The 26,580-nt window shown below is 44.3% G+C and overlaps 1 protein-coding gene across 4 annotated transcripts in view; it reads left to right on the top strand.

Moving 5' to 3' along the window:
* Positions 1-12,279: 12,279 nt before the first annotated feature.
* The window catches only part of OSBPL10 (oxysterol binding protein like 10), a 316,838-nt gene continuing 302,537 nt past the window's right edge, over positions 12,280-26,580 (top strand). For 2 of the 4 annotated variants that reach the window (XM_061127667.1, XM_061127666.1), the window contains exon 1: positions 18,170-18,450. In XM_061127667.1, the coding sequence (XP_060983650.1) occupies positions 18,170-18,450 (281 nt within the window). Of the gene's footprint in view, positions 12,399-14,936; positions 17,616-18,169; positions 18,451-26,580 lie in introns of those variants that run through there. The other 2 variants (XM_061127672.1, XM_061127671.1) reach the window with 2 other exon arrangements.

Here is a 26,580-nt window from a genome sequence, read left to right as displayed (position 1 = left end):
TTCTGCTGATCCAAGAACGTGGTCTATCTCTCCATCTGTTTGTGTCATCTTTGATTTCTTTCATCAGTTTCTTATAGTTTTCTGAGTACTTTTGCCTCCTTAGGTACGTTCATTCCTAGTTACTTTATTCTTTTTTTTAGGTAAATGGGGTTGTTTCCTTAATTTCTCTAATCTTTCATTGTTAGTATATAGGAATGCAACAGATTTCTCTGTGTTAATTTTATATCCTGCAACTTTGCCAAAATCATTGATTACTCTAGTAGTTTTCTGGGTCATCTTTAGGATTATCTATGTATAATAGCATGACCTTTGGTTTTGTAAGCACATTTTAATAATGGAAGTTCGGAAATAACTCTGACCTTAATTTTCCTCCTGTATCTTGAGTGATAACTCATCTGAGCAGAACGACCATGCCACAGTGAAGGGAGAGGGAGGAGAGGGAGGCTGATACCTGTATAAGACCCAGGAAAATGAACACCACTCACCAGGAACAGGAGGAAAGCCTCAAATAGAATAATGTGGTACAATTAAGAAAGGCAGAATGAAGGCTGAAATTTCTGATAGGGACATAATCTCTCCCACGAAGATAATCATTAGACCATGTGACTCAGACCTTGAGAAATAGCTGAGGCCACAGCCTAGTTGTTTAAAGGGAAAGAGAATTCGTCTTGAAGAGGCCTCTCAAGAGCATTTCAGCACTGGTCTCCAGTGAGGGAATCGAATGATCCTTCTGATGCCCTGTCTTTAGGGCCAGCCTTTGTGACAGCAGTAAAATTAAAGAGTCAGATTGGAGAGTTCCCTTGTAAAATAGCCTGCTGTGTGGGTCTGATTTCCCTGGCAAGTGGGTGTGCCCTGGGAAGTCCTGACACTGGGATGTAGTTGAGAGAGCCAGATTTTCTGAAACCCATAGCAAGATAGGTGAATGGCTGGTGATTCTTAAAAATGATGTCGTATCCTTTTTTGGGGGAAAAAAAAAAAAAAACCTCTTAGAGTATACATAGATAATCACATTTATTGAAAAGAAAGAGAACATTGGGGGTCATGTCATCACCACTGATGTAGTGGAAGCCAGTGAGGGAGAGGCCAGCAAGGCAGAGAAAAGGATACTTTTGCCAGGTGCCACACCCAGGTAGCTACTGAAGCCTAGATAGAGACTGTTGCTGGAGCTGAAACAATACCATCCAGAGAACAGAGGAGAGATAGCTGATCAAGGCTATAAGACCCAGAGCAACGCTGAGAGCAGAGCAGAGACTAAGTGAAAAGTAAAAATTAGACCCTCTCCAGGAGATTATCATCCACATCTGACTGACTTGAATTTTGCAAATTATGCCCTATTTTCTCTTTCTTGCACCTTCCTCAACCTTGTGTTTTCTTATAAATGCAAATTAGCTACATAGATATTAAAAGTTCATTTATACTAAAGTGTGAATGACTATCCAAAGCTGATAGGTACCCTCATTTGGAAAAATAAATTTTATTTATCCAAAACAGTAGAAAAAGAACTGAGACAGTTGGAAACTCTCCAATAATGGTGCATATCTAACCAAAGGGGGAAGAACTCTATAAGGACAGAAAAACTGAGAGAGTTGGGTCATTAAAGAACAATCAGAGAAAGGGGACTAGAACCAGAGAGGGAACAGGCGGAGTTCCCAATATGGACTGAATTAATGGATAGCCAATTAGAAATAACAGCTGTCAAACAGAAATCCAAATTACCACATTTGTCATTTCTGTATCACAATTCTTGGAAAATATCTAATGAATGAGATAAGGTGATTGAAAATTGCCATGGGCTCTTTAAAAAATTATCTATTTATCTATTTGGCTGTGCAGGGTTTGTTGTGCACACAGGATCTTGGATCTTTGTTGTGGCATGCAGGTCTTTAGTTGCAGCATGTGGGATCTAGTTCCCAGACTAGGATCAAACCCTGGCCCCTCCCATGTCGAGCACAGAGTCTTAGCCCCTGGACCACCAGGGAAGTCCCAAACTGCTTATGGGTTCTGCTGGTGAGAATGAAGTATCTCAATGCATGCAATCCCAAATTCATATACTTGTGAAGTTCTCTTTCTAAGTTGTAAATAAACAACTCTGCTCCAATTCTGGCTGTTAACAATTCTCTCTTGGCAGCAAGACATCAACTGACTCAGCACTCATGTGGAATATTTTGTGAGTAGTTGTCATTTGATGGGCTGAACCACCAGTGGAGAGCTATGCTGATGGGTGGTGTCACTTGATTCTTTTTATCTTCCTTTTCATTTGGGGGGAGAGATGCTGAAAGGAAAACAAAAACCCAAACATGTCCTCTTATTTTTTTCAGTACTCTACAGTTCACAAAGCATAACACAAAATACCTTATTTGAACCTTAGAACAGCATCTATATTTTCCCACTGAAAACACTGGGGCTCCTAGAGAGAGGGTTGGTTCCCTCCATGGCAAGGAAGAGGCAAAGCCACATGCACACGCAAGTCCTCTGGACCCCAGAGGCCACTAAGCCACAGCCCTTTGAGCTCCCATCCCAAAATGTTTGTCCAGTGAAATCTGTTATAAGCAGACTATTTGATATGGGAAGCAAAATACAGAATTCTCCTGTCTGACATCTGCCAATTCACTGACTCCTGTCTTTAAAAATGAATGATGTTCATAAATGATTATGAAGAGACCATTAGGACTTAAACACTGTCTATTGCCACTGTAATAGTCATACTTATGGGGCTGTGCTAGGCACATAAATCGAGCATGCTTTTATAGCCAGAAATAATTTACTGCATAACGTCTGCCAGTAAATTCGAGCATATGATGATCCTAAATGTGTCTCGTCAGGAAGTAAACCATTCAGCTGTAGAAAGGGCATGATATCTATAAATAAAAGCACCTACCTTTGCATCAAGATGAATCTCCATGATCGCTTCTTTCCTTCGGGCTCCTGTCCCATTGTAAATGGGGAGTCTTGTGGGGAGAAGGGGATAAGCCCTTGGTTTTGCATCAGTTCTCCAAGATTCACAGGTTCACGGTTATCTGGAATGAACTTTTCACAGTGAGCTTTCTACCTGTCCAGAGATACTTGTCAAGTTTTTGCTTGTTGTTGCTTTAGCATGTTGAATATAATTCCCTGTATAGTAGGGACTTGCTGTTTATCCATCCTGTGTATATTAGTTTACATCTGCTAATCCCCGACTCCCAATCCTTCCCCTCTGCCACCCGCACCCCAGAACCACAGTTCTGTTCTCTGCGGCCGGGAGTCTGTTTCTGTGTTCTGGATAGGTTCGTTTGTGTCACATTTTAGATTCCACACCTAGCTGGTATCTTAGTCTTTGTCTTTCTCCTGATTTACTTTGCTTAGAATGGTAATCTCTAGGTTCATGTTTGTCTGTTTTTATTTTCAAAATTCTGCACTCTCTGGAGTGGAGTGTGGGGGTTTCCCTGTTTACTGCTCTTTGGTCTTTTGCTTCAGGCAAATTTGTGTTCTTTCTTCAGTAGTTTCAACCTACTGAGATTGACTCGAATGTTAAGATTAATCCAAAAAGAAACATCAATACTTGGCAGTATCTTCTCTCTAGAATGCCTCTCTTTCCTGTGACTGGGAAGTACAAAGATACGTTATAGATTTCCTGTAGAGTGGTCTTTTCTCTTTTTTAAACTTTGTGGAAACCAATCCTTAGATCTGTGGATAAAAGCTTTAAAGCTTTTATTAATGTCCACGGACCCCCTTTCTTCCTTGGAAATTTGTATCTTAAAAAAATTCTTCAGATCAGAGCATAGGTTGGCTTATATTTAGAGGCAGAGAAGGACTCATGTTAGGAGGTTGAGAAACTCTCCAAGTATTAATAAAATAGCCCACAATCCTGTCATTGTTCTCTCACATGGGAGAGCAGAGAGAAACCACAGAAATCTCCCCAACAGATTGTAGCAAAAACAAAGTCACAATTTTCAGTTAAAAGGTTTCCTTGGATAGATGTTTTTCTTTATAGGAATGCTACATTGTTTTACCTTATTTTACATCTCTGGCATATTTTGCCTGTTTCAGTGATCTGCCAGTCTGGTTATAAAGGCTCAGCTGCTGGGAAGTTGGATTTTGCATGCTACTTATTAATAAAACTGAATTGAAATGACTCCAGTGAAGAACATTCAGCAGGAGGCTGGGCCTTTAATTCTATCACCGTCTCACAGTGTGACCCTGGGAAAGACTCCTCCTTTTTCTGGGTTTTCAAGAAAATGCTAAGATTGGCTTCATCCTCCATAGAGCATTGTGTCAGGAGGCGAGTTGAAAGGGATGTCATGGATAGTCATTGATGGTGGCTTTCCACTGCAGGTGCCTTCAGCATTCATCACACCCCCTTCATATCACTGCATCTTTCTATGGATTTTTTAACCTGGGGTATTTGTTTCGTGGCCCTTCAGGAGCCTCAACATTGTTGCAGAAAAAATGAATATCTAGATTGTTTCTTTCTTTAGCAGTAACACAGTGGGCATTTGTATTGATTTTTCAATTTATAAAGGATTTTCACATTTGGTATCTCATTTATCCTCAGACACTCACTGTACTGTAAACTAAGGACAGTGTGTAGAAAAGACACTGGCACTCCTTCCTAAAAGGTCTGAGTAATATTACCTGGGCAACCTAACAATTTGAGCAGCTAATAAATATGCCCGTAGACAGACATCCATCCATCCACCCATTCTTTCTTCATTCCTTCCACCCATCCATCCATCATCTAGCCTTCCTTTCATCCATTTGTCCTTCTGTTCTCTGACATAGAGAACATATTCCCCGACATAGAGAACATATTCCCCAACATGAGGGTGACCCTTGACCTCATATATCTTTTTTCCTTCTTTTAAAAAATGTGTTCAAAACTTTTACATTTAATAAAATTCACTCTTTTTTTGGTGGACAGTCTATGAGCTTTGACAAGTGCATAGAGTTCTTGTATCCACCACCAATCCTCATAAAGAGCAGTTCCACCACCCCAGCTCTCTCCAGAAAAATTCTCTCTAGCTACCTCTTTGTAGCCAGACCCTGGCTCCACCCCTACCTCTTGGCAACCACTTATCTGTTCCTTGTCTCTATAGTTTAGACTTTTCCAGAATGTCCTACAAATGGGATCACAGTATGTGAGTCTGGTTTCTTTCTCTTGGTATATAATGCATTTGAGATTCACTTGTGCGGTTGCAGGGATCAATAATTGCTCTCCCTTATTGCTGAGTAGTTGTTCCTTGTATGAAAGTATCAGTTTTGTTTTGTTTTCAGTTCATTCCCCAGTTGAGGGATATTTGGGTTGCTTCCATGTTTTGATGCTTATGAATAAAGCAGCAGTGAACATTCATCTAGAGGTTTTATTGTGAACATAGAGTTTTGTTACACCGAGATAAATATCCAAAGTGGACAACCAGGTTGTATGTTGTTTTTCTTGTTCTTTTACTTGCTTATTTATGTATGTGTTTATTTTTTAGAGAACATCAATTTATAATATTATATATTTCATGTAGGCAACGTTGTATTTCGACTTCTGAATGCCCTACAATGTGCTTACCACCAAAAATTTGTTTTCCATCCTGTTTACCCATTTCACCCTCTCTTCCAGCCCCCGCTTCCCGCCATGGTGGCCATTATTCTGTTCTCTGTATCCATGTGTTTGTTTTGGTTTGGTTTGATTTATTCATGCATTTTGTTTTATTTGTTAGTTTTTTAAGTCAATTCTTTTATTGAAGTGTAGCTGGTTTACAGCGTTGTGTTAATTTCTGCTGTACAACAAAGTGATTCAGTTATACATAGATACACATTCTTTTTTATTTTTATTTTTTTGTGTAATAAAGTTTTATTAAAGTATAAAGGAGATAGAGAAAGCTTCTGACATAGGCATCAGAAGGGGGCAAAAGAGTACCCCCTTTGCTAGTGTTAGCAAAGGAGTTATATACTCTCCAATGAATCCAAAGAATGTCTGGAGGTTGCAAAGACCTCACCAGACCCACTCCCATAATTTACATTTTAAGATAACAGAGTTGGCTAGAAGGTTTAATCCAAAGATTGTCCTCAGGCAGGATACATCCTTGTAAAGACCAGACCTACTCCCATAATTTACATTTTAAGATAACAGAATTAGCCAGAGGGTTTAATCCAAAGACTGTCCTCAGGCAGGATACATTATTGTTATATAATCCTAAGGAACTTAGAGGAAGAAAAGTAAAAAAGTTTGTCCTTTCTTCCTCCTTGAATATCCCAGACCTCTCTCTCCTTGGGGACCCCTAGACTTCTTATCAACCTGCCTAGGAAATGACTCTCTCATTCCCCCCTTTTCTTTTAGGAGAATTATGTTGCCTAGGGAAAAGGGGCGTCGTTCTCATTCCATAACTGCTTCCGAGCTGACAAGGGGCGTTGTTCCTAAATTGGTGGGGCAACATATTTCAATTTCAACAAATATTCTTTTCTATTATGGTTATCATTGGATACTGAATGTAGCTCTCTGTGCTGTATAGTAGAACCCTGCTGTTTGTTACTTTTATATATCTGTAATAGGAATAGAAAAAAGTTTTATTTAGCCAAACTGAGGACTATAGCCCAGAAAACAGACTCTGAGATAACTCTGAGAAACTGCTCTGGAGAAGCAGGGTTTTCAGCACAGTTTTATATCTTGTCAGAACAAAGAACATCAAACAAGTCAGGGATACATTCTTTCAAGGTTTCACAACAGCAGATCAGTATGTGCCCAGTGAGTCTGTGTGGCCTTGGCACCTGGGAGGTGCGTCTTATCACCAAAGGAGAACCAGCATTTGCGTCCCAGCAAAGGAGGTATTTAATCTTTATTTTTAACATGGGCATCCTTTACTTCTAGTCAAGATGCCCTTTCCTTTAGTAATTAAAGAAAATGTACAATGTATGTTTAGTATTCCAAAACAGGTTATTTCAGTTAGCATAAAATGTAAGTGAACTCATGTTTTATTTTTATTTTATGTTCACTTGACATCCCTATGACTCAATATGTGAAAATTTATTACACATATGAGTGAAATCATACAGTCTTTGTCTTTCTCTGTCTTATTTCACTTAGTAAGTGTAACTTTAGAAAAAACTGCCAAAATGTTTTCCAAAGTGGCGGTGCCATTCTCACCAGCAATGTTACAAGCATTCCAGTTGCTCTAATTCTTCACTAGCACTTGGGATCATTAGCTTTCTGTGGTGTGAGTGTGGGTGTGCGTGCCATGCTAATAGGTACGTAGTATATCATTGTAGTTTTAATTTGCAATTCCCTAATGACTAATGGGCTTCCCTGGTGGCTCAGACGGTAAAGAATCTGCCTGCAGGAGAAGGAAATGGCAACCCACTCCAGTATTCTTGCCTGGAAAAGTCCATGGACGGAGGTGTCTGGCAGGCTGCAGTCCATGGGGTTACATGATTGAGCATGTGTGCACGAGGGTGGAGGGAGATGGGTTGGTAGCAATAAAGTGGTAGAACTAAAAAAAAAAAAAAATAAAAAATTAAAAAAAAAAAAAGAAAAGAATCTGCCTGCAGTGGGGGAGACTGGGATTCGATCCTTGGGTCAGGAAGATCCTCTGGAGAAGGAAATGGCTACCCACTCCAGTATTCTTGCCTAGAGAATTCCATGGATAGGGAATCCTGGCAGGCCCTCTCCATGGGGTGACAAAGAATTGGATGTTACTGAGCAACTAATGATGACTAATGATGTTGAGCATCTCTTTATGTGCTTATTTGCTATCTGTATGTCTTATCTGATGATTATTAAAACCTTTCACCATTTAAAAAATAAGGCTGTTTATTTTCTTAGTTCTACATTTTGAGAATTCTTTACATATTCTGGAGACAAGTCCTTTCTTGGATATGTGACTTGCAAATATTTTTCCCAGCTTGTGGCTTGTCCTTTGATTCTCTTAGTAGTGCCTTTTTTTTTTTTTTTAAATGTATTTATTTATTTGGCTGTGCCAGGTCTTAGTTGCAGGACGTGGGATCTTTTAGTTGCAGCACGCAAACTCCTAGCTGCGGCATGTGGGATCTAGTCCCTGACCAGGGATTGAGCCTGTGTCCCCTGCATTGGGAGCAAGGAGTCTTAGCCACTGGACCACCAGGGAAGTCCCCTTATCAGTGTCTTTGCAGAGCAAACATTTTTCTGATAAAGTCAAATTTTCAATTTTTAACTATAGATTGTGCTTTCCATGTGGTGTCTAAGAACTATTTTCCTGATCCAGGTTCACAAAGATTTCTCCTATATTTTCTTCCTAAAGTTTAAAAGTTTAACCTTCCACACTTTGGTTTATGATCCATGTTGAGTTAACTTTTGTGTAAGATGTAGGTAGGTTTCATATATATTTTTTTTGGTATGAATGCTCAGTTATTCCAGCATCGTTTGTTGAAAAGATCACCCAGGGAGGCTCAGTGTAATCACAAGGATGCTTGCAAGAGGGACGCAGGAGACTCAGAGTCAGAGGGAAGTGAAACGACAGAAGCAGAGGTGGGTGTGAGGCCACTGCTGTGAGGGGCCACAAGCCAAGGAATACAGGGACCCCTAGAAGCTGGAGAAGGCAGGGAACTGATTCTCTCCCAGAGCCTTCAGAAAAAAACATGCTCCTGTCTGCCAATACCTTCATTATAGCCAGTAAGACCCAGTTTTTGATTTCTGATGGCTGTGATAATTTTGTGTTGTTTTAAAGCCACTAAGTTTGTGGTAATATTTTATGGCAGAAACAGGAGACTAATATGGAAAGCACCACTGAATTGTGCTTGCACTTCTGTCAAAAGGCAATTGGCTATTCTGTAGTACTATTCCTAGATTTTCTATTCTGTTGCATTTTTCTATGTGTCTATGTTTTTGCCACTGATATATCTTTTTTTTTTTTTTTTCTTTTAGTCTGCTCTGAATTCTGTTATTTTCCCTGCTTCATAGCTTCAGGATACGGAAAATTTGGTCAACGGTAGCAAGAAGGAAACACAGAGATAAACATCAGAAAATGACAAGTTTCAAGGTATCCATCTGTCATAGTTATCTACTGCTGGGTAACAAATTATCCCAAATTTGGTGGCTTAAAGTAAAAAGTCTTATTGTCTCTCAGTTTCTGAAGGTCAGGAATCTGGAAGTGGCTTAGCTGGGTAGTTTTGGCTCAGGGTCTCTCGTGAGGTTGCCGCCAAGCTGCCCGTCAGGGCTATACTCGTCCTGAGGCTTGGCCAGGGAGGACCTACTTCCAAGGTCACTCATGTGGCAGTCAGCTGGCCTGCAAAGACCTGCTTCCAAGATTACTCACATAGTGGCTGGCATGCTTTAATTCCTCTCTGTCGGCTTCCTGGGTGTCCTTCTGACATGGCAGCTGGCTTCTCTAGTGTGAGTGATGAGAGAGACAGAGAGAACATTCACCTAAGACCAGGAACCACTGCCTTTTTATAACATAACCTTGGACTTGATGGCTCATCACTTCTGCCAATGTTTTCTGCACTAGAAATGGGTCACTAAGTCCATTCCACACCCAAGGGGAGAGGAATTAAGCTCCACCTCTTGAGAGAGTATCACAGAATTAAAAAAATATATATGTTTTTATTTAGCTGTGCTGGGTCTTGGTTGTGGCATGTGGGATCTAGTTTCATGACCAGGGATTGAACCTGGGCCCCCTGTATTGGGCGTGCGGAGTCTTAGCTGCTGGACCACCAGGAAGTTCTATTATTACAGAATTTGTAGACATCTCTTTGAAACCACTATAGTCTGGCCACAAGTTATTTATATTCCTCCCACATGCAGAACACACTCATCCACTTAAGGACCTCCAAGACTCTCCTTCCATCACTGCAACAGCTTGAAGTCCAGAATCGTGTCTTCTGAGTTGGGTCTAATAAAGGAGAGGGTGCTTGGGGTAGCTCCTTAAGATCAGCTCCTTGAGTTCATTCCTGCAAGCTGTGCGCCTGGAGAAAGGTTGTCTGCCCTCACCCTCCTCCGCAGTGGTCAACAGACACCAGACACGGGATAAGTCCTCTGATACTCCTGTTCAAAAAGGGCGAATGGGAGGCAGGAAGTAACCAGTGGTCCATGGCGATTGTAGAATCCAGTCAACAAGTTGTAATCCCATTTCAAGTTCCCTGATTGCATCTCTAGACCTGAGAATAATCTTTCGTGGTCCCCGACTCCTCCTCCAAACCCTTGGTTCTGTCTCCCCATCGACCTTCCCTCTTCACAAAAGGTAACGCGACTTTGCTGTTTTCCTAACCCCAGGTCATAAAGATTTATTCTATACTTTTCCTTTTTAAAATTTTTATTTATTTATTTACTTTTGGCTGCACTGGGTCTTCATGGCGTGGCGCGGGCTTTCTCCAGCTGCCCCGAGCTACTCTTCATTGCGGTGCGCGGGCTTCTCATTGCAGTGGCTTCTCTTGCCGAGCACAGGCTCCAGGGGCCTGGGCTTCCGCAGTTGTGGCGTGCAGGCTCAGGAGTTGCGCTGCCTGGGTTTAGCTGCTCTCCAGTATGTGGAATCTTCTCAGACCAGGGATCGAACCCGAATATCCTGCATTAACAGCTGGATTGTTAAACACTGGACTGCCAGGGAAGTCCATCCTATGCTTTCTTTTAAAAGTTAACATTTTTATGTTTCACCTTTTAGTTTTTTTTTTTTTTATTACTATCATTTTTGAATAAAGTATGAAGTATGGGTTTCTTGATTTTTTGGCATACAAATGTCCAATTGTTCCAGCACTGTTTTTTGTTTCTAAAGAACTGTTGATTTTCCATGCACCTTTTTTGATTTTCTAAGGGTCTGAGGAAGAACAGCTTTCTGTGGGTTCCTGCTGCAAGGGATATGAAGATATCATCCTCTTTTACTTGTAGGACCTGAAGGGATGTGGACATGGTGCAAGTTCTCCTTTAAGTTACCATGGGAACCTGGAACGTCGCCATGTGGACCCCTCGCTGGATGTCTTGGAAAGTCGGCACCTTTGTGGAAATTCGACAGAAGTGACCCTGTGCCAGTCCCCAGACCAGGCTTCCAGAGGCTCTGCATGCTTCCTCTCTCTGGAACCCTCTCCGTACCCCAAGAACAAGCCCACGTGAGGTTACCAGAGATTGAAGGACCCTGGTGAAGAGAGAGAACCCAGCTGTCCCAGCCACGGCCAACCTAGACCATTCAGCCATTGCTCAAACACTTGAGGAGATCCGGACAGGAGCAGCAGAGTGAAAATTGATTCAGACTTTCTGGGAGAATTTTGTCATACATGAGCCATGTTTATAATAGGCAGTTTGATCCAGTCATTACAATTCCAGTATCTTACTCTAAGGAAATAATTTAACTAACGTACAAGGTTATTTTAGGAACATTTTTTATAATAGCAAAAGTTTGAAACACTACGGAGTGCCTCACTAATGGGATGATTAAATGAGGGTGCACACACACAGAATAATACTCTGAAACTTTTACAAATATATAGCTGATGTGCAGGTGATACATATAGATGATAGAGCTCTAAAGGGACCTCTCTATATCATATACTTTAGTCAACGAAGCACATTAGAAATCATATATTTTATAGTATGCTGCTGCTGCTAAGTCATGTCAGTCGTGTCTGACTCTGTGCGACCCCACAGATGGCAGCCCACCAGGCTCCCCTGTCCCTGGGATTCTCCAGGCAAGAACACTGGAGTGGGTTGCCATTTCCTTCTCCAATGCATGAAAGTGAAAAGTGAAAGGGAAGTCGCTCAGTCGTGTCCGACTCTTCGAGACCCCATGGACTGCAGCCTACCAGGCTCCTCCGTTCATGGGATTTTCCAGGCAAGAGTACTGGAGTGGGCTGCCATTGCCTGAGCCTTTATTTATTTGTTTGGCCACACTGTGTGGCTTGCAAGATCTTAGTTTCCCAACCAGGGATCCAACCCAGCCCCCTTGCAGTGGAAGCCCAGAGTCCTAACCACCAGACTGCCAGGGAATCCCCAGTATGAATGTGTTTTTGAGTAAGACAGTCTGTAGCTGTATTTCTGCATAGAAAAATGTCTGGAAGAATATACATATAAATTATTAACAGGGGTTTCCTCTGGAGAGGTGTTACAGGTATACTTCAGTTTCCACAATGTATCTTTGTGTATATGAATCTTTATAAATGAACGTCCATTTTAATAAATCAATCATCAAAATGACATGATTTCCATTTTGGAAAAATGTCAATATAATGTGTATATGGCTGTACTGCTAAGCTGCATGTGACCCTTGCAGTAATCTGATTTTCCCGGATGGAACCCTCAGGGTGGTCCTTAGGGAGCTGCTTGGTTTACAGGGTGGTGGACTGTCCCTGCTCTCACCAGGGTGTTCTCATCTTTCCGCCAGATGGTGACGTTGTGTGGACACACCGGAGCTGAAGCCCAGGCAGCAGGCTGTATTTGCGACAACAGTGGACTTGGCATCCGGAGACCTGGGTTCAGGGTTAGTATTGGCTCCTCCTTTTCTTCTTTGGTTACACTCTGTGGCTTGTGCCATCTTAGACCCCCACAGGGTCGAGCCTGTGCCCCCCACAGCACAAGCGCTGAGTCTCAGCCGCTGGACTGCCAGGCAAGCCCCTTGGCTCCTTTTTGAGTTTGTTTCTTCCGCAGTAAAATCAGGCTTCCTTCATTAAACAATAAACATTTACTGAGGATTATTGCATGCAGGCCTTGCGGCTAGGTGCTAGGGGCCCAAGCTCCCGCTCTGCTTTTCTTCCCAATGGTGATAGGAGAGTTAATTCCTACATGAACAAAAGTACATAACAGGAAATGGGATTCCAGGCACTGAGCTGTACTTTCAGCGGTTTCATTAAGCAGAAGAAAGGAGACTGGATCCATTATGAAGCAAGTGGTACAGTTCAGTGGTAAAGAACTCAGGCTCACTAGCCAAACTGTCTGGGCTCAAATTCTAGCTCCAGCAAGGTGGGGGGAATCTTTTTCTTTTTTTAAAGTGGTTTAAGCCAGATATTGTAAACATATTTTATTAAATTTTTAAATGTTTTGATGTATCTTTCTTATTTTTTAATAGTCTTATTTATTAATTTTTGGCCACACTGGGTCTTAGCTGCAGCACTCAGGATCTTCGTTGTGGTGAGAAGCCTTAGTTGTGGTGCAGGGCTTAGCTGTTCCTGGGCATTGGGATCTTAGTTTCTGGACCAGGGATTGAACCCATGTCCCCTACATTGGAAGGTGAATTCTTAACCACCGGACCACCAGGGAAGTCCCTAAGTTTTTGGTTAAAAGTTTTAATTGAAATATATTAATAGTTGATTTACACTGTTGTGTTACTTTCAGGCATGCAGCAAAGTGATTAAGTTTTACTATGTATATATTACATATATTATTAGATTCTTTTCCATTATAGGGGTTGTTGCTTAACATTTCTTTGATTCAGTTTTTCTCCACCTGTAACACAGGAGCAGTGACTGTATGCAACTCTTGTGGTTGTTGTGAAGATTAACAAGTCACTGTGTATAACACACTTGGCACAGTGCCTGGCACATAGTAGCTGCTCAATAAATATTAGCTATTATTGTTATTACTCGGTACAGAGAACACATTAGATCAGTTGTTGCTAACACAAATGTGAGCAAGTTGAACAGAGGGTCATCTGGTTATGACAAATTTCTCTCCACTTGTGGCTTCATTTATGTCATCTGACCGACTGTGTCAGTGACTATCTACTCTTTATTTTTTCAAATTTATTTTATTGAAGTATGGTTGATTTCCAGTGTTGTGTTAACTTCTAGTGACTACCTACTCTTGCTGGTCCATGAACATTCTCCTAAGACTTTATGTGCCACTGGCAAGAATGAGAGTCCCAGCTAGAGAAGGGGCTCTGAAAACAATTACTGGAAACTCCAGACCAGCTCGCTGGGTCCATGTGGAGAAGCTAGAGTAGTTGGTTCGCTACTGTTGGCGACTGTTTCTGCGTATTATTTGAAGAGGTGTGGTGTTTATCTTTTTGTTCCAATCATGTATGGCTTCCATTCCCAAAGTCTTCAATGGCCCAAGATGGCTGTTAGATTTCCAGTTGTTCTATTTACATTTTGCTTAATGATTTATGCAATCTGGGTAAGTTAAGGAAATAAGTCCTTGTTTTGGGTTGTAAGCTTTAAAGGTATTTTTACCAACTTATTGTCTTTCGTTCTCAAGCTGTTTTTCTCACATGAAAAGAATTCTGCAGGTATCTTTCCTCAATTTGTTACACTATAGTGGGTCAAGAAAACTTTTTGGAAGAAGTGACTTTTTGTTTAAAACTCCAGTGATCCAAGAATCCCACTCCTGGGCACATATCTGGAGAAAACTCTAATTTGAAAAGTTACATGTACCCCAATGTTAATAGCAGCACCATTCACAATAGCCAAGATGTGGAAGCAACTTAAATGTCCATCAACAGGTGAATGGAGAGAAAGACATGGTGTACACACACTCACACACACACACACACACACACACGAATGTTACTCAGCCATAAATGAAACAGTGCCATTTGCAGCAACATGGATTGACCTAGAGGTGATCATACTCAGTGAAATAAGTCAGACAAAGACAAATATCATATGATATCACTTATATGTGGAATCTAAATATGATACAAATGAACCTATTATGAAATAGAAAGACTCAAAGACATAAAACATTTATGGTAACCAAAGGGAAAACGGGGTGGGAAAGGAATAGATTAGGAGTTCAGGGTTAGCGGATACAAACTACTATATATAATATATATATATATATATATATATATATATATATATATATATATATGTATACTATATATAAAACAGACAAACATGCTGTACTGTGGAAACTAACACAGCATTATAAAGCAACTATATGCCAATAGAAATTAATACAATAATAAATAAATAAATTTATTAATAAATAAATAAATTAACAAAAATAAATAAAATAGATAAACAACTAGGTCCTACTGTGTAGCACAGGGAACAATATTCAATATACTGTAATAAACCATAATGGAAAGAATGCAAAAAAGAATATGTATATATATGTAAAACTGAATCAACTGAAACTAACACAGCATTGTAAATCAACTATGGTGGTTTAGTTGCCAAGTCTTGTCCGACTCTTGCAATCCCATGGACTATAGCCCGCCAGGTTTCTCTGTCCATGGGATTTTCCAGGCAAGAATACTGGAGTGGGTTGCCATTTCCTTCGCCAATGGATCTTCCCAACCCAGGGATCGAACCCAGGTCTCCTGCACTGCAGGCAGATTCTTTACCGACTGAGCTACCAGGGAAGCCCCCCCAAAAAACAATAATAACAAAAAGCCCAGTCCCATGGGCGAGAGGCTCAAGCCTGGTGAAGAGGCAGCGCAGAGTGGGGACATGTATGTGCCTGTCTTGGTGGTGGTCCCGCTTCTTCTTGCAGCACATCTGTTTCATCCCCCTCCTGCTACTAACTTACCTCCTTGACCACGTCTGATCCAACACAGCTGGCCTGCTCTCGGTGCATCCCGGCTGCTACGGTCTGATATCTGTGTCCCCTCAAATGCCTACGCTGAAATCCCAATGCCCAGTGTGATGCTATGAGGAGGTGGTGGGGCCCTTGGGGGGGCGCTTAGTTGATGAGCGTGGGGTCGGTGCTCTTGTAAAAGAGACCCCACAGAGCTCCCCAGCCCCCTCTGCCACGTGAGGACACAATGAGAAGACAACGAGAAGTTCTCAGCAGAACCTGACTGTGCTGGCTCTTTGATCTTGGACTTCCAGACTCCACAACTCTTAGAGATACATTTCCGTCGTTTCTAAGCTCCCAGTCTGTAGTATTCTGTTCCAGCAGCCTGCACAGACTAGGCCACAGGCCTGGACTACTCCTTTCAGCAGTAGCTCCTCTCTGCTGCAACTGGACTGTCTCAAGGGTCTCCATTTTTTAGTCCAAAGTGAAACTTGGCTGCAATGGCTCATCCAGTCACAGGTGGGCTGGATAGGATGAAATGGTGGTGGCTGAGGTTCAATGATATGAAATAAGATGATGGCACCTCCCTGCCTGTAGCTGGACCCTCAGGTGGCAGGCCCCCATGAGGGGTGCTGTTTGGGGATGTAATGATGGACACATTGTTCAGCATGTGCCCACTTCCCTGTCCTCGCATCAATGAAGGGCTTCACACACACTCACACACAGACCAGCTGGCTCAGGCAATGTTATGCTGTGGTAACAAAATGGTTCCTGAAATCTCAACAGCTGACAGCAAAGATTTTGTGCATGTGGGCAGTCAAAGCTAACTGGCTTCACCTCTGTCACACATTTCCTTAATCCAGGACCCAATCTGAAGGACAGCCTTGAACTGAGACATGCTGCTCCCCTAGCAGGAGGGGGAGAAAGATGGTGGAACCACATGATGGCTCTTAGACTTATGTTTGGATGTAGCATCTATTACATCTGTTCACAGTCCACTGGCCAAAAGAATTCCGTGGCCAAGCCTGAGGTTCATGTGGAGGGAACATATTCCTCCTGTGGGAAGAGATGGTACTTTGAACCAAATAAACATTCTCATCCCAGCCACTAGTAACATTAGTTCCATTTTGCAGGTGAGAAGACTAAGGCTTAAAGAGGTCACTTAATCAAGGTCATAGATTTGAATGCAGCCCTGTCTGGCTTCAAAGTTCCGTCCTTTCTACCATGCAGTCTCTAGGGGGCAGAAGGGGATGGGGAGGGTTATTTCTTTTTATACTGTGTGGGCAGTTGGGATTGTAATTTATTTGGGGCATAACCATGTCTCATCAGCCCCAGAAGGTTCTCCATGAAAATTTCTAAAACTGAACCACCTCTGAAAGCTTCCTGGAAGGATAGGGAGCTAGAAAAGAGTCACACTTGGAGAACTGGCCCCATGGGAGCTGACTCTATTCCATTTAGTAATTTTTTAACTGTTGAATTATTTACCTGTGTTATGAGTTTGTAGATAAGGGACCACCTATCAATCTTTTTGTTTTCGTGTGTGTGTGTGTGTGTGTGTGTGTGTGTGTGTTGGGGGTGGGTAAGATCCTCAAAGCTCTTTTCTAGGTAATTTTTAGAAACTTCCAGATTGCATTGGATATTTATATGCACAAAAATGATGAGTGCAGTGGAGAGTGTAACCCATCTAATTTTGCAGAAGAGCACCAACTCAACTTTAGATTTAGAACCCCAGCTGCAGCAATGTGTGCCTTCACTGGGGGCGGGGGAAGAAGTGGCAGTCAATACACAGAATACTTTGCTCTGTAGGTATCTGTGATCTCTCCTGCTTTCAGCGCCGTCTTACGCATTTCGGAGCCTCTGGTTCCCAAGTGCGTCCGCTGTCTTGATAACACCAGGTATGTTTACGCGTGTCCATCAGTGTGGGGGTTAGGGTGAGGTCAGAGCTGCGTCCAGGACGCTCAGTTGAAGGAGGCGCTTGCAGGAATCCGAGTACTCTTGCCCCACTCAAGTCCCGGCCCTGGTGTCCACTGTGCATTCGTCACAAACTCCAATGGGTGAAAACGCCCCGGGCGAGTTTACCTGCCCTTTTCTCCCCTCCCCTCCCAGACGCGCAGGAGAGCCCGGAGGACCTCCCAGCCCTGCTCCTCGGCTCGGCCAGCGAGGTCGATGTCCAGGTGGCCGTGTACGTGTGTCCGGCCCAGGCTCGGTGCGGAAGACTGCGAGGAGTCGCCTGTGACCGGTGTGAGGCCGGGCGGGTCCATATCCGGGTGGACCCAGTGGGTGGGGCCGCTCCTCGCGCCAGGTCCCGAGGTGGCGGCGGGGGTGGGGAGTGACGCGCGGAGATTCCCTTTCTCACCTTCCCATCGAGAGGGGGCGGCAGGGTGTGGATTCCGGGCGTGCCCACCGTGCGGATCGGCTCCTAGAGCGCCCCGAGCCCCGGGCCTGAGCGGCCCCGGGGACTGGAAAGCAGAGAAGGAAGACCCGGAGGAGGGCTGGCCGAAGCGGCCACCCGCTCCGAACTTGCCAGGGAAACTAGTGCGGAGGGAGGGGCCGGGGCCGCGACGGGGGAGGGGCGGCCGCAGCTGCATCCAGCCCCTTTGGCTTCCTTCCCAGCCCTCCTCGCCTCCTCCTCCTCTTCCTCCTGTATGAGTCAGGCGTTTCCCGGGGATTTGGAGCAGCCACGCGCGGCCCGGGCTCCCGGAGCTGTAGCCGCCGCCGCCGCCGCCGCGCCAGGAGCCCCAGCGCCGGGGCCTCCACCGCGGCGGGCCCCCGCGTCCCGGGCGGGCACGGACCATGGAGAGGGCGGCCCAGGGCGCGGACAGCGGCGGGGGCAGCAACAGCAGCAGCCGAAGCAGCAGCCGCGCCACCTCGGCGGGCTCCTCGCCCTCCTGCTCCCTGGCTGGCCGGGGGGTCTCCGGCAGGTCGGCGGCAGCCGGGCTCGGAGGCGGGGGCAGCCGCAGCAGCCCGGGCTCGGTAGCCGCTAGCCCGTGCGGGGGCAGCGGCCGGCGGAGGGAGCCGGCGCTCGAGGGCGTGCTCAGCAAATACACCAACCTCCTCCAGGGCTGGCAGAACAGGTAACGCGCCCGCCGCCCGCCCCTGCCTGCGCGCCGCTCGGTGTGTGAGAGTGTGCGCGCGCGATCGGGCCGCCGGCAAGCCGGGGCGGCCTCGGCACCCGGGCCCACCCCGCGTCCCCGCTCCCCAAGGTGCGCCGCGACCCCACCCCGGGCCCACATCGCAGTGGCGGGGAAGGAAGGAGAGCCTTGGCACCTGCGGGGACTGGAGCCACCGGCGAGCGCGCTGGTCCCCGGGCCCTGCCGGCTAGCGGCTTCCCGCACCCTTGGATAAGGACTGAGCGTGGGGGGCAGGGGGCGTGCGTGATGCCTGTCCGCGAGAGCTGGCCCCGTCACAGCAATTCTGTCTACATCCTAGTTCATTTCAAACTTTGTTGTTTAAAGACGCCACCGCCCCCAGAAATCAGACAGTTATCCTCGGCAGTTTCCGGGGCGCGCGCTAGCCCCCCGCCCAGTTGGTGGCCGAGAGGCTCCAGTCTCTGCGACGGAAGTTTAGCGTTGTTTTTTCTTTGACACTCTCTCCCCTTTCGAAATGGGCAGTTCGCTGTTTAAGTTATTTTCTCCCTTAAGGTGTTTCCTGAAGTTCCCTGCTCACTCTGCTCTCCCAGTTGGGACACGTGGAAGGAGGGGTGTCAGGGCAAGGGGTTGCGGTGTGTGTGGACCCGGGTAGTAAGGAACGCTTGAAAGGAGCAGATGGGGTACTGCCGTTTATGTGTAGGTGTGTGTGTGTGTGTGTGTGTGTGTAGTTTTTCAAAAACAAGTCAAAAATACCAATATCCACGCCAGGAGAATGGGGCTTTTTGGCGAGTTTGTTGATGAGATCTGTGTCAGGTCTTTAATAGTCCTTGAATATGAGGTCTTGTCGTTCTTAAAGATGCTTGCGAGATTTCCATCACATCCCCGGAGCTCATGCTTATCTCTGCTAGTTACTAGAGTACTTGGCGGTCTCTCCCTGTGTAAGTTTCAGATTGTTTCCAGCTGAAACTGCAGGCAGTTATTTACATGAAGCTCTACTAGGACAAAGTGTTAGTGGATCAGTTGTGTCCGGACTCTTTGCTACCCCACGGACTGTAGCCCTCCAGGCTCCTCTTTCCCTGAACGTCTTCAGACAAGAATACTGGAGTGGGTAGCCATCTCCTTCTCCAGAGGATCTTTCCGACCCAGGGATTGTACCAGGGTCTCCTGTGTTGCAGGCGAAGGGTGACTTCCTAAGTAAGGAAACTGAGTTGATATTGTAGGCAGAGAACTTTCCCCAGAGTTTCCTTGGAGATCTACTACTGTGTTAGAGGAAGTTGCACCTTAACTTTTGAATCCTTTTATTTCCCAAAATAGCCCCAGTGTCAATTCTTGAAAGCTGAAAAGGATGTAGGTAGAGTGCCAAAGAGGAGACAGAGGATAGGACCGAATCTGATTTCAGGTCCTGGTAATTGCCTTGTTAATGGCACCTGGCTGGTGCCTTGCTGGTGATAGCATTTGGATTGTGTGTTGCACAATCACCTTTAATGCTTTTTTTTTTCCCCCCCCGAAGTAATTTATGAGGCCAACAGAGCTTTTACCCTGGATTAGTTACTTCACCTGGGGATGGCATTTTACCTGCAGTGTATATTAAAGGATTTGTTCTTTGGAGTGGATTTAGGGGAAATTGGAGTAACTCATGCTTTTGTGTCATTAAATCCTCTGGAGTATTTAGGTTGCAGGCCAGATGGAGAAGAGGGAAAATTTATGCTGATAATACTAATAACAGCAACAACAACATATACTTGATTGCAGGCTACACAGGTGGAATGTACTGTGTATCCTGCTGAAGGCTCATCTTTATTGAATTTGTTTACTGTGGGTTATAGCTGCCTGCCAATGCTTGTTCTTACCACAGTAGACGCATCGGTCTCAAAGCCTACCATTGCCTTCAAAAGCATCGTCTCTTCCTAGTGGTCAGTGTCTCAGCGTTGGGGCTTGTTTCCCAGTGTGGCCGAAGGTGCGTCAGTGATCTGGAGAACATCTGTGATGGCTGTGCCTGCAGGCGTCTCTCTCCTCAAGGGGTCTTACAAAGGAGGATCTGGATCCGGGAAAAGGAACAGGGGGGAGAGCAAAGATGGAAACTCTGAAAAATATTCATTCATCCATTTACTTATTCAGGCACTATTTTGTGGAGGCTCTACTATGTGCCAGGCACTGGGTCAGCTATTCTGGAGCTTCTGCCGTGTGCAAAACACGGAGGCATCTTTTCATCGTGTAGTGGAGGGGTCACAGTATTCAAAAGTGGAAGGAAACCTCACCCCCCACCCCCCGGGGAATGCCTTGGTGTGAATAGTTGGGCTGAGTCAAGCTCTCTGCATTTGGGGGCCTCATGGCACGTTCCTTTGTGGTTTGTGTTTTTTTCCAAATTGTCTGCAGTTAATGATGGATCTCCAGCCACGAAGTGCTTGGTGAGGCTGCTGTCTGTTGATAACACACCAGCCACCCACTAACAGTTTTTACTCTGGTGTCTGCTTGCACATCCCCAAGTTGTTGTGAAGCTTATATTTTAACATTCAGTATCATATTCTGCCTTAATTTATTTGTAGTTCTCTTATCCTCATCCTCATGTCCCGAGGAAGGCATTGTGGCCAGAACACAAGATCGGTGACATAAAGAGGGATGGCAGGAGAGAAAGCTACATGTGTGGGACTCGCCTAGGAGAGCACGTCCAGGACACTTGGTGCCCTCATTGGCGGAGAGGGTGCCATGTAATCAGAGTGGGGTGGGGAATCCGCAGTAAGGAGTTTCTATAACCCATTAGTATAGTTCTTTAAAGAAAATATTTCAGACATTACAGCATGGTAGAGATCTGTAGGATGGCATTAAAAAGTGCATGCCTTCTAACTTGCTTCGGTCATGTCTGACTCTGTGTGACCCCGTGGACTGTAGCCCCAACAGGCTCCTCTGTCCATGGGATTTCCCAGGCAAGAATACTGGAGTGGGTTGCCATGCCCTCCTCCAGGGGATCTTCCTGACTCAGAGATCAAATCCTTGCTCACACCTCCTGCATTGGCAGGTGGGTTCCTTACCATGAGCACCACCTGGGAAGCCCCATTAAAGTGTAAATACCTCTAACAAATGAACACAGTTTCAGAAGGAGGTAGGTGCTCACAGATTAAAAATATATTTAGGGAATTCGCTGGTGGTCCAGTGGTTTGGATTCCATGCTTCCACTGCTGCGGGCCTGGGTTCGATTCCAGTTTGGGAAATTAGGATCCCACAAGCAACAGGGCATGGCAAATACACATTTATGAAAGTGTGAAAGTGTTAGTCACTCAGCCATGCCCAACTCTTTGTGATCCCATGAGCTCCTTTGCCCGCCAGGCAATCTGTCCATGGGATTTCCCAGGCAGGAATACTGGGGTGGGATGCCATTTCCTTCTCATATATATATATATGTTATATAAGATGATGTATATGATATAAGATGATATATATCATATATATATACACATATACATATATATCATATATATATAAAAGATGGTGAAATAAAGACATGTATTTTGTGTGGATCTAGTGTCTTTGCTGATATTCACGTTTTAATCTAGCACACGATCTTTTCACCCACTTTTTGAGTTTCATATGGAGTGAGGGTACCAGAGGGAGAGTAAACCCCAGAGACTGGGGAGCCTCAGGCAGATGCCATATCACACGTGGCCTTATAGGCAGGGGAAGGACTGAAGACTGTTACAGTTTCACAGAAGGCTTTTAGGCAGGGAGTTGATCTGGTCTGTTTGGGGCTTTCAAGAGCTCACTCTGGCTCCTGTGTGGAGAGGAGATTTTCAGGAGCAGATCAGGAAGCGGAGAGGAGCGCAGCATGGTGGTCCAGGCAGGAGATGCTGGGGCCTTGGACACCGGGGACAAGGGATATGGAGAAAGGGACAGATTTGGAGTGGGGAGGAGGGACAGTCCTGATGGGTTGGATGCTGAGGTGAGAGAGCAAGAGGGGCCAAGGATAACTTAAACTTTTTAAAATTGAAATATAGTTGATTTACAATGTTGTGTTAGCTTCAGGTGTATAGCAAAGTGGTTCAGTTTTACTTTTTTTTTTTTTAATGTTCTCTTCCATTGCAAGAAGGATAACTCTTGAGTACATAGGCTGGGAGGTTGAGGCATCCTTTATGGATCCCAAGGTCACAGGGGACGCACCTGCCTGTGGGTAGGATGGGGGACAACCAAGAGTTCTGTTTGCCTGTGTTCAGTTTGAGAGGGGTAGATCTAGCAAGGATTTGACTATATGAACTCTCATTTGCCCTAAGGCTGGTTTTAGTCTTTGGCTAAAACAGAACTGCTTTGGGGTTGGTTTTAACATCTAGTGTTTTAGGGGAAATAATTTCTCATCGGATCTGGGAAGTGATATTTAAATATTTGAGGGTTTTCATTGCCATTCAGTTTTTGATATTTGGAGGAAAAAAGACTGCAAATGTGAAGCCAGCCTCTAATTCTTTCTCGGGTGATTGGTGAGGTTGTGAGAACTCAGGAAAACACTGAAAGGCAAATCTTGAATAGGATGAAGACGACGAGTGTTGGCATAAGAAAACCTCAGGCCAGTGGACACACGTGTGGAAAGTTAGAGCAGTGCGGACTCTGGGTCGGGTCCTGACCTCAGTATTGAGCACACCTGTTGCCTTGGGCCACTTCCCTCATTGCCTTGGGCTTCCGCTTTCCCACTTGTATCAATGTCCAAGATGGTGTTACCTCTGCTCTGCTCCTCAGTTTGGTAGAGGTCATTGAAGACACCGATGTATAAGGGGCTGAGGATAGTTCAGGATCTCGGCAAATGGGAGCTATTCTTGGATCTTCAGTTTGCCCCTTCTTTAGTGGACCCTTTCCGGTCCGTAAAACTCTTGGCCTCTTTTTTGAATGCTGTGATGGCTCTGGGGTCCCTTTAGCATAATTATCACAGAGTTCTTTGCAGAGAAGATGATGGGTTCTTTGAAGGGCAAGAGGTCATTTAAAACTTGGAACCAGGCATTTGCGTTTCTGTCGGAAGTGACTTCGTTCCTCCTCCAGCATCTCAACCCCATCTCCCTTTCATGCTTCTTCTCCTCCTTAAGCCTTACCACCAGCTGACATGCTCTCTATTTTACTCTTTTGTCTTTCTGCACTAGCTATTAACTCCCTGAGGACAGAGTAATTTTGCCTGTCTTGTTCACTGCTGTATCCCCAGAGTTTAGAATAGGACGTGGCGTATAATAAGGGTTCAGTAAGTATTACCAAATGAGTTAGCAAGTAAATGAATGACAGAGAAGACAAGCCAGGATTTAGTTCCATTTTGGCCAGCCTTTACTACTGCTATTGTAGTTATTAATTCTCTACCTGCTTATAGCCTTGTCCTTGAGTTAGTGTGTTTATCATTTGCCCTGTTCTCTGCAACATGTCTTCTGGTTCAGCAGACATGCCCATCTTGACCTCAGACCCACCACAACCCACCCCAGGTGGACCTTTAGGAACCAGATATCCAGGGCTTGCTTTTCACTTGATCTGTATTAACATACTTAGAGAAGACAGTGTTTAGCCTCTGGCATAACTTCCTAGGGTTTTGGAGCCACTGGGCCCATTTAGCAAAGTCAGTAGGGGCATATATTAACTTTCAAAGTAATACTGCATTAAAATGAATGCTTTTTGAGAATTCCAATAGTTTTAGAGACAATCGGTGGTGATACCAGGGTTGAAAATCACTGTTCTGGTTTAATGTTCTTGTCTCCTTGTACTCCGAAGGATTTTCACATCTTGCTGTCTGTGTTGTCAGATTGTTCTGAGGCTCCACTCATATTGTTTAGGGACATTAGATGGCTTCACTGACAATAATAATAAAAGATGATTGCTTAGATTACAAAACTGCATATTATACCTGTGTATTATATTGTATATAATATATGCAATTATATATAAAATATAAATAATATATACATAGCATATTATCCTATATAATATATACAAGGGGAAGAAGGTATGAGAGGATGAGATGGCTGGATGGCATCACTAATATAATGGACATCAACTTGGGCAAACTCTGGGAGATGGTGAGGGACAGGGAAGCCTGGCATGCTGCAGTCCATGGGGTTGCAAAGAGTCAGACACAATTGGTGACTGAACAACCTTATATTGTATGTGTTTTGTACTGTATACATGTATGTGTATAATACATTATATATAATATATGTAATGTATGCCATATGTTAATTACTCCCTGTGGGATCTGCTGCCCCCAACCCCTGCCTTTTTAAAGCGTACATGTATTTGAGATTTATACCAAATGGGCTTCCCTGGTGGCTCAGATGGTTAAAGAATTTGCTGGCAATGCAGGAGACCCAGCTTTGATCTCTGGCTCAGAAAGATCCCCTGGAGGAAGGTATGGCAACCCACTCCAGTATCCTTGCCTGGAAAATTCCATGGACAGAGGAGCCTGGTGGGCTACAGTCTATGGGGTTGCAGAGAGTCAAACACAACTGAGTGACTATTACACACACACATGCACACGCACACTTGTGCACACACCCTGAATGCTTAGCATGATTTTCCTTCTCTTTTTTTCCATTATTTTTTTTCCCCTAAGGTGAACTTGCATCCATTTTGCAGTTTGAAAATGTTATTGAGGAAAAGGAAAGTGGCCTGTACCTTTCCACATAATCTCTGAATAGCTGAATTTTTGAAGGTAAATTTGAAGTCTTATATATTCATTCAGAAAAATACACAACTCATAAAAATACATAGTTCAGTGAATTTTCATGCACAACCAGATCAAGAAAAAGCAGCCCCTTCATCCCATCCCTTCCTGTCATCCCCAACCCCTGTAGGCTCCACTATTCTGACTCCCAATACCGTGTATTAGTTAGGCCTATTTTTTAATTTCATTTCGTGATGTGATCTTTTATGTCTGGCTTCTTAGCCCCATTTGTGTTGTGGTCTGTTTATGTCCATTGCTATTTGGTATTCCGTTGTATGAATGTACAAAATATATTTGTATCTACTGTAGATTGACATTTGAGTTCTTCCCAGTTTTGGGCTCATATGAATAGTTTTGGGAAGTCCACGCATACCTGTCTGTGGGTGGGTACCTGGGTATGGAGGTGTTACAGATGTCCTACTCACGAGAGACTTCCAGAGAGTTTTCCAGAGTGGTTGTGTCTGTTAATATGCCACCAGAAATGTGAGCGAGTTCTGGGTGGTCCACAGACTCGTCCATACTTGACCTTGTCTGTTCTCGTTGTAGCCAATCTGGTGAGTGTGTGGCGGTATCTCCTTATGGTTTTGATTTGCCCTTTCTGATGGCTAATGAAGTTATTAGCTTTCTAATATCTCCTTTTTTCTTATTGTGAAATTTCCTGTGTGTTCTGGGTCTGAGTTTACTGATAGGTTTCTGCACACGTGGGCACAGGTGTTCTATATACAGAGAAAGCAGCTGCTTTGGTTTGCAAGTTCATCTCTTACTAGGGTCTTGATAGACACAAATTCTAAATTTTAATGTAGTCACATTGTCAATGTTTTTCCTTTACGTTGGGTTCTTTTGGAGCCCTGTTTAGGAAGTCTTTGCCCGCCCCATGGTAACGAGATGGTCTGTGATGTTTTCTTTTTAAAAAATATTTATTAAAAAAATTTTTTTATTTTTATTTGTGTATTTGGCGGTGCTGGGTCTTAGCTGCAGCACGTGGGGTCCTCTATCTTCCTTGTGGCATGCTGACTCTCTGGTTGAGGCCTGTGAACTCCTCAGTCGTGGCTTGCAGCATCTAGTTCCCTGGCCAGGGATTGAACCTGGGCTCCCTGTGTTGGGAGCTTGGAGTCTTATCCGCTGGACCACCAGGGAAGTCCCTATGACATTTTGTTTTAGGAAAAAAGCTTTCATTAATTTTAAGATAATAAATTAATTTCTCAGACGTTGGAGTTGATATTGGGGGAATGTGGACTGCTGGCAGAAGCAATATGACTTTAAGGCTTCCAGTCTGTGTTAGTTTTCTTGTAAAAAGTGACCACAAACTTGGTGACTTAAAACAATAGAAATGTATTTTTTCATGGTTCTGGAGGCCAGCAGTTTGAGGTTAGTTTCACTGGATGGAAGTCAGGGTGTTGGCAGGGCCGTGCTCCCGCCGGATACTCTCAGGGAAAATTCTT

Source organism: Dama dama, chromosome 24, assembly GCF_033118175.1.
Source record: "Dama dama isolate Ldn47 chromosome 24, ASM3311817v1, whole genome shotgun sequence".
NCBI classification, from domain to species: domain Eukaryota; kingdom Metazoa; phylum Chordata; class Mammalia; order Artiodactyla; family Cervidae; genus Dama; species Dama dama.
The sequence above is the reverse complement of the archived record's forward strand: the minus strand, read 5'-3'. Positions and strand labels throughout refer to the sequence as shown.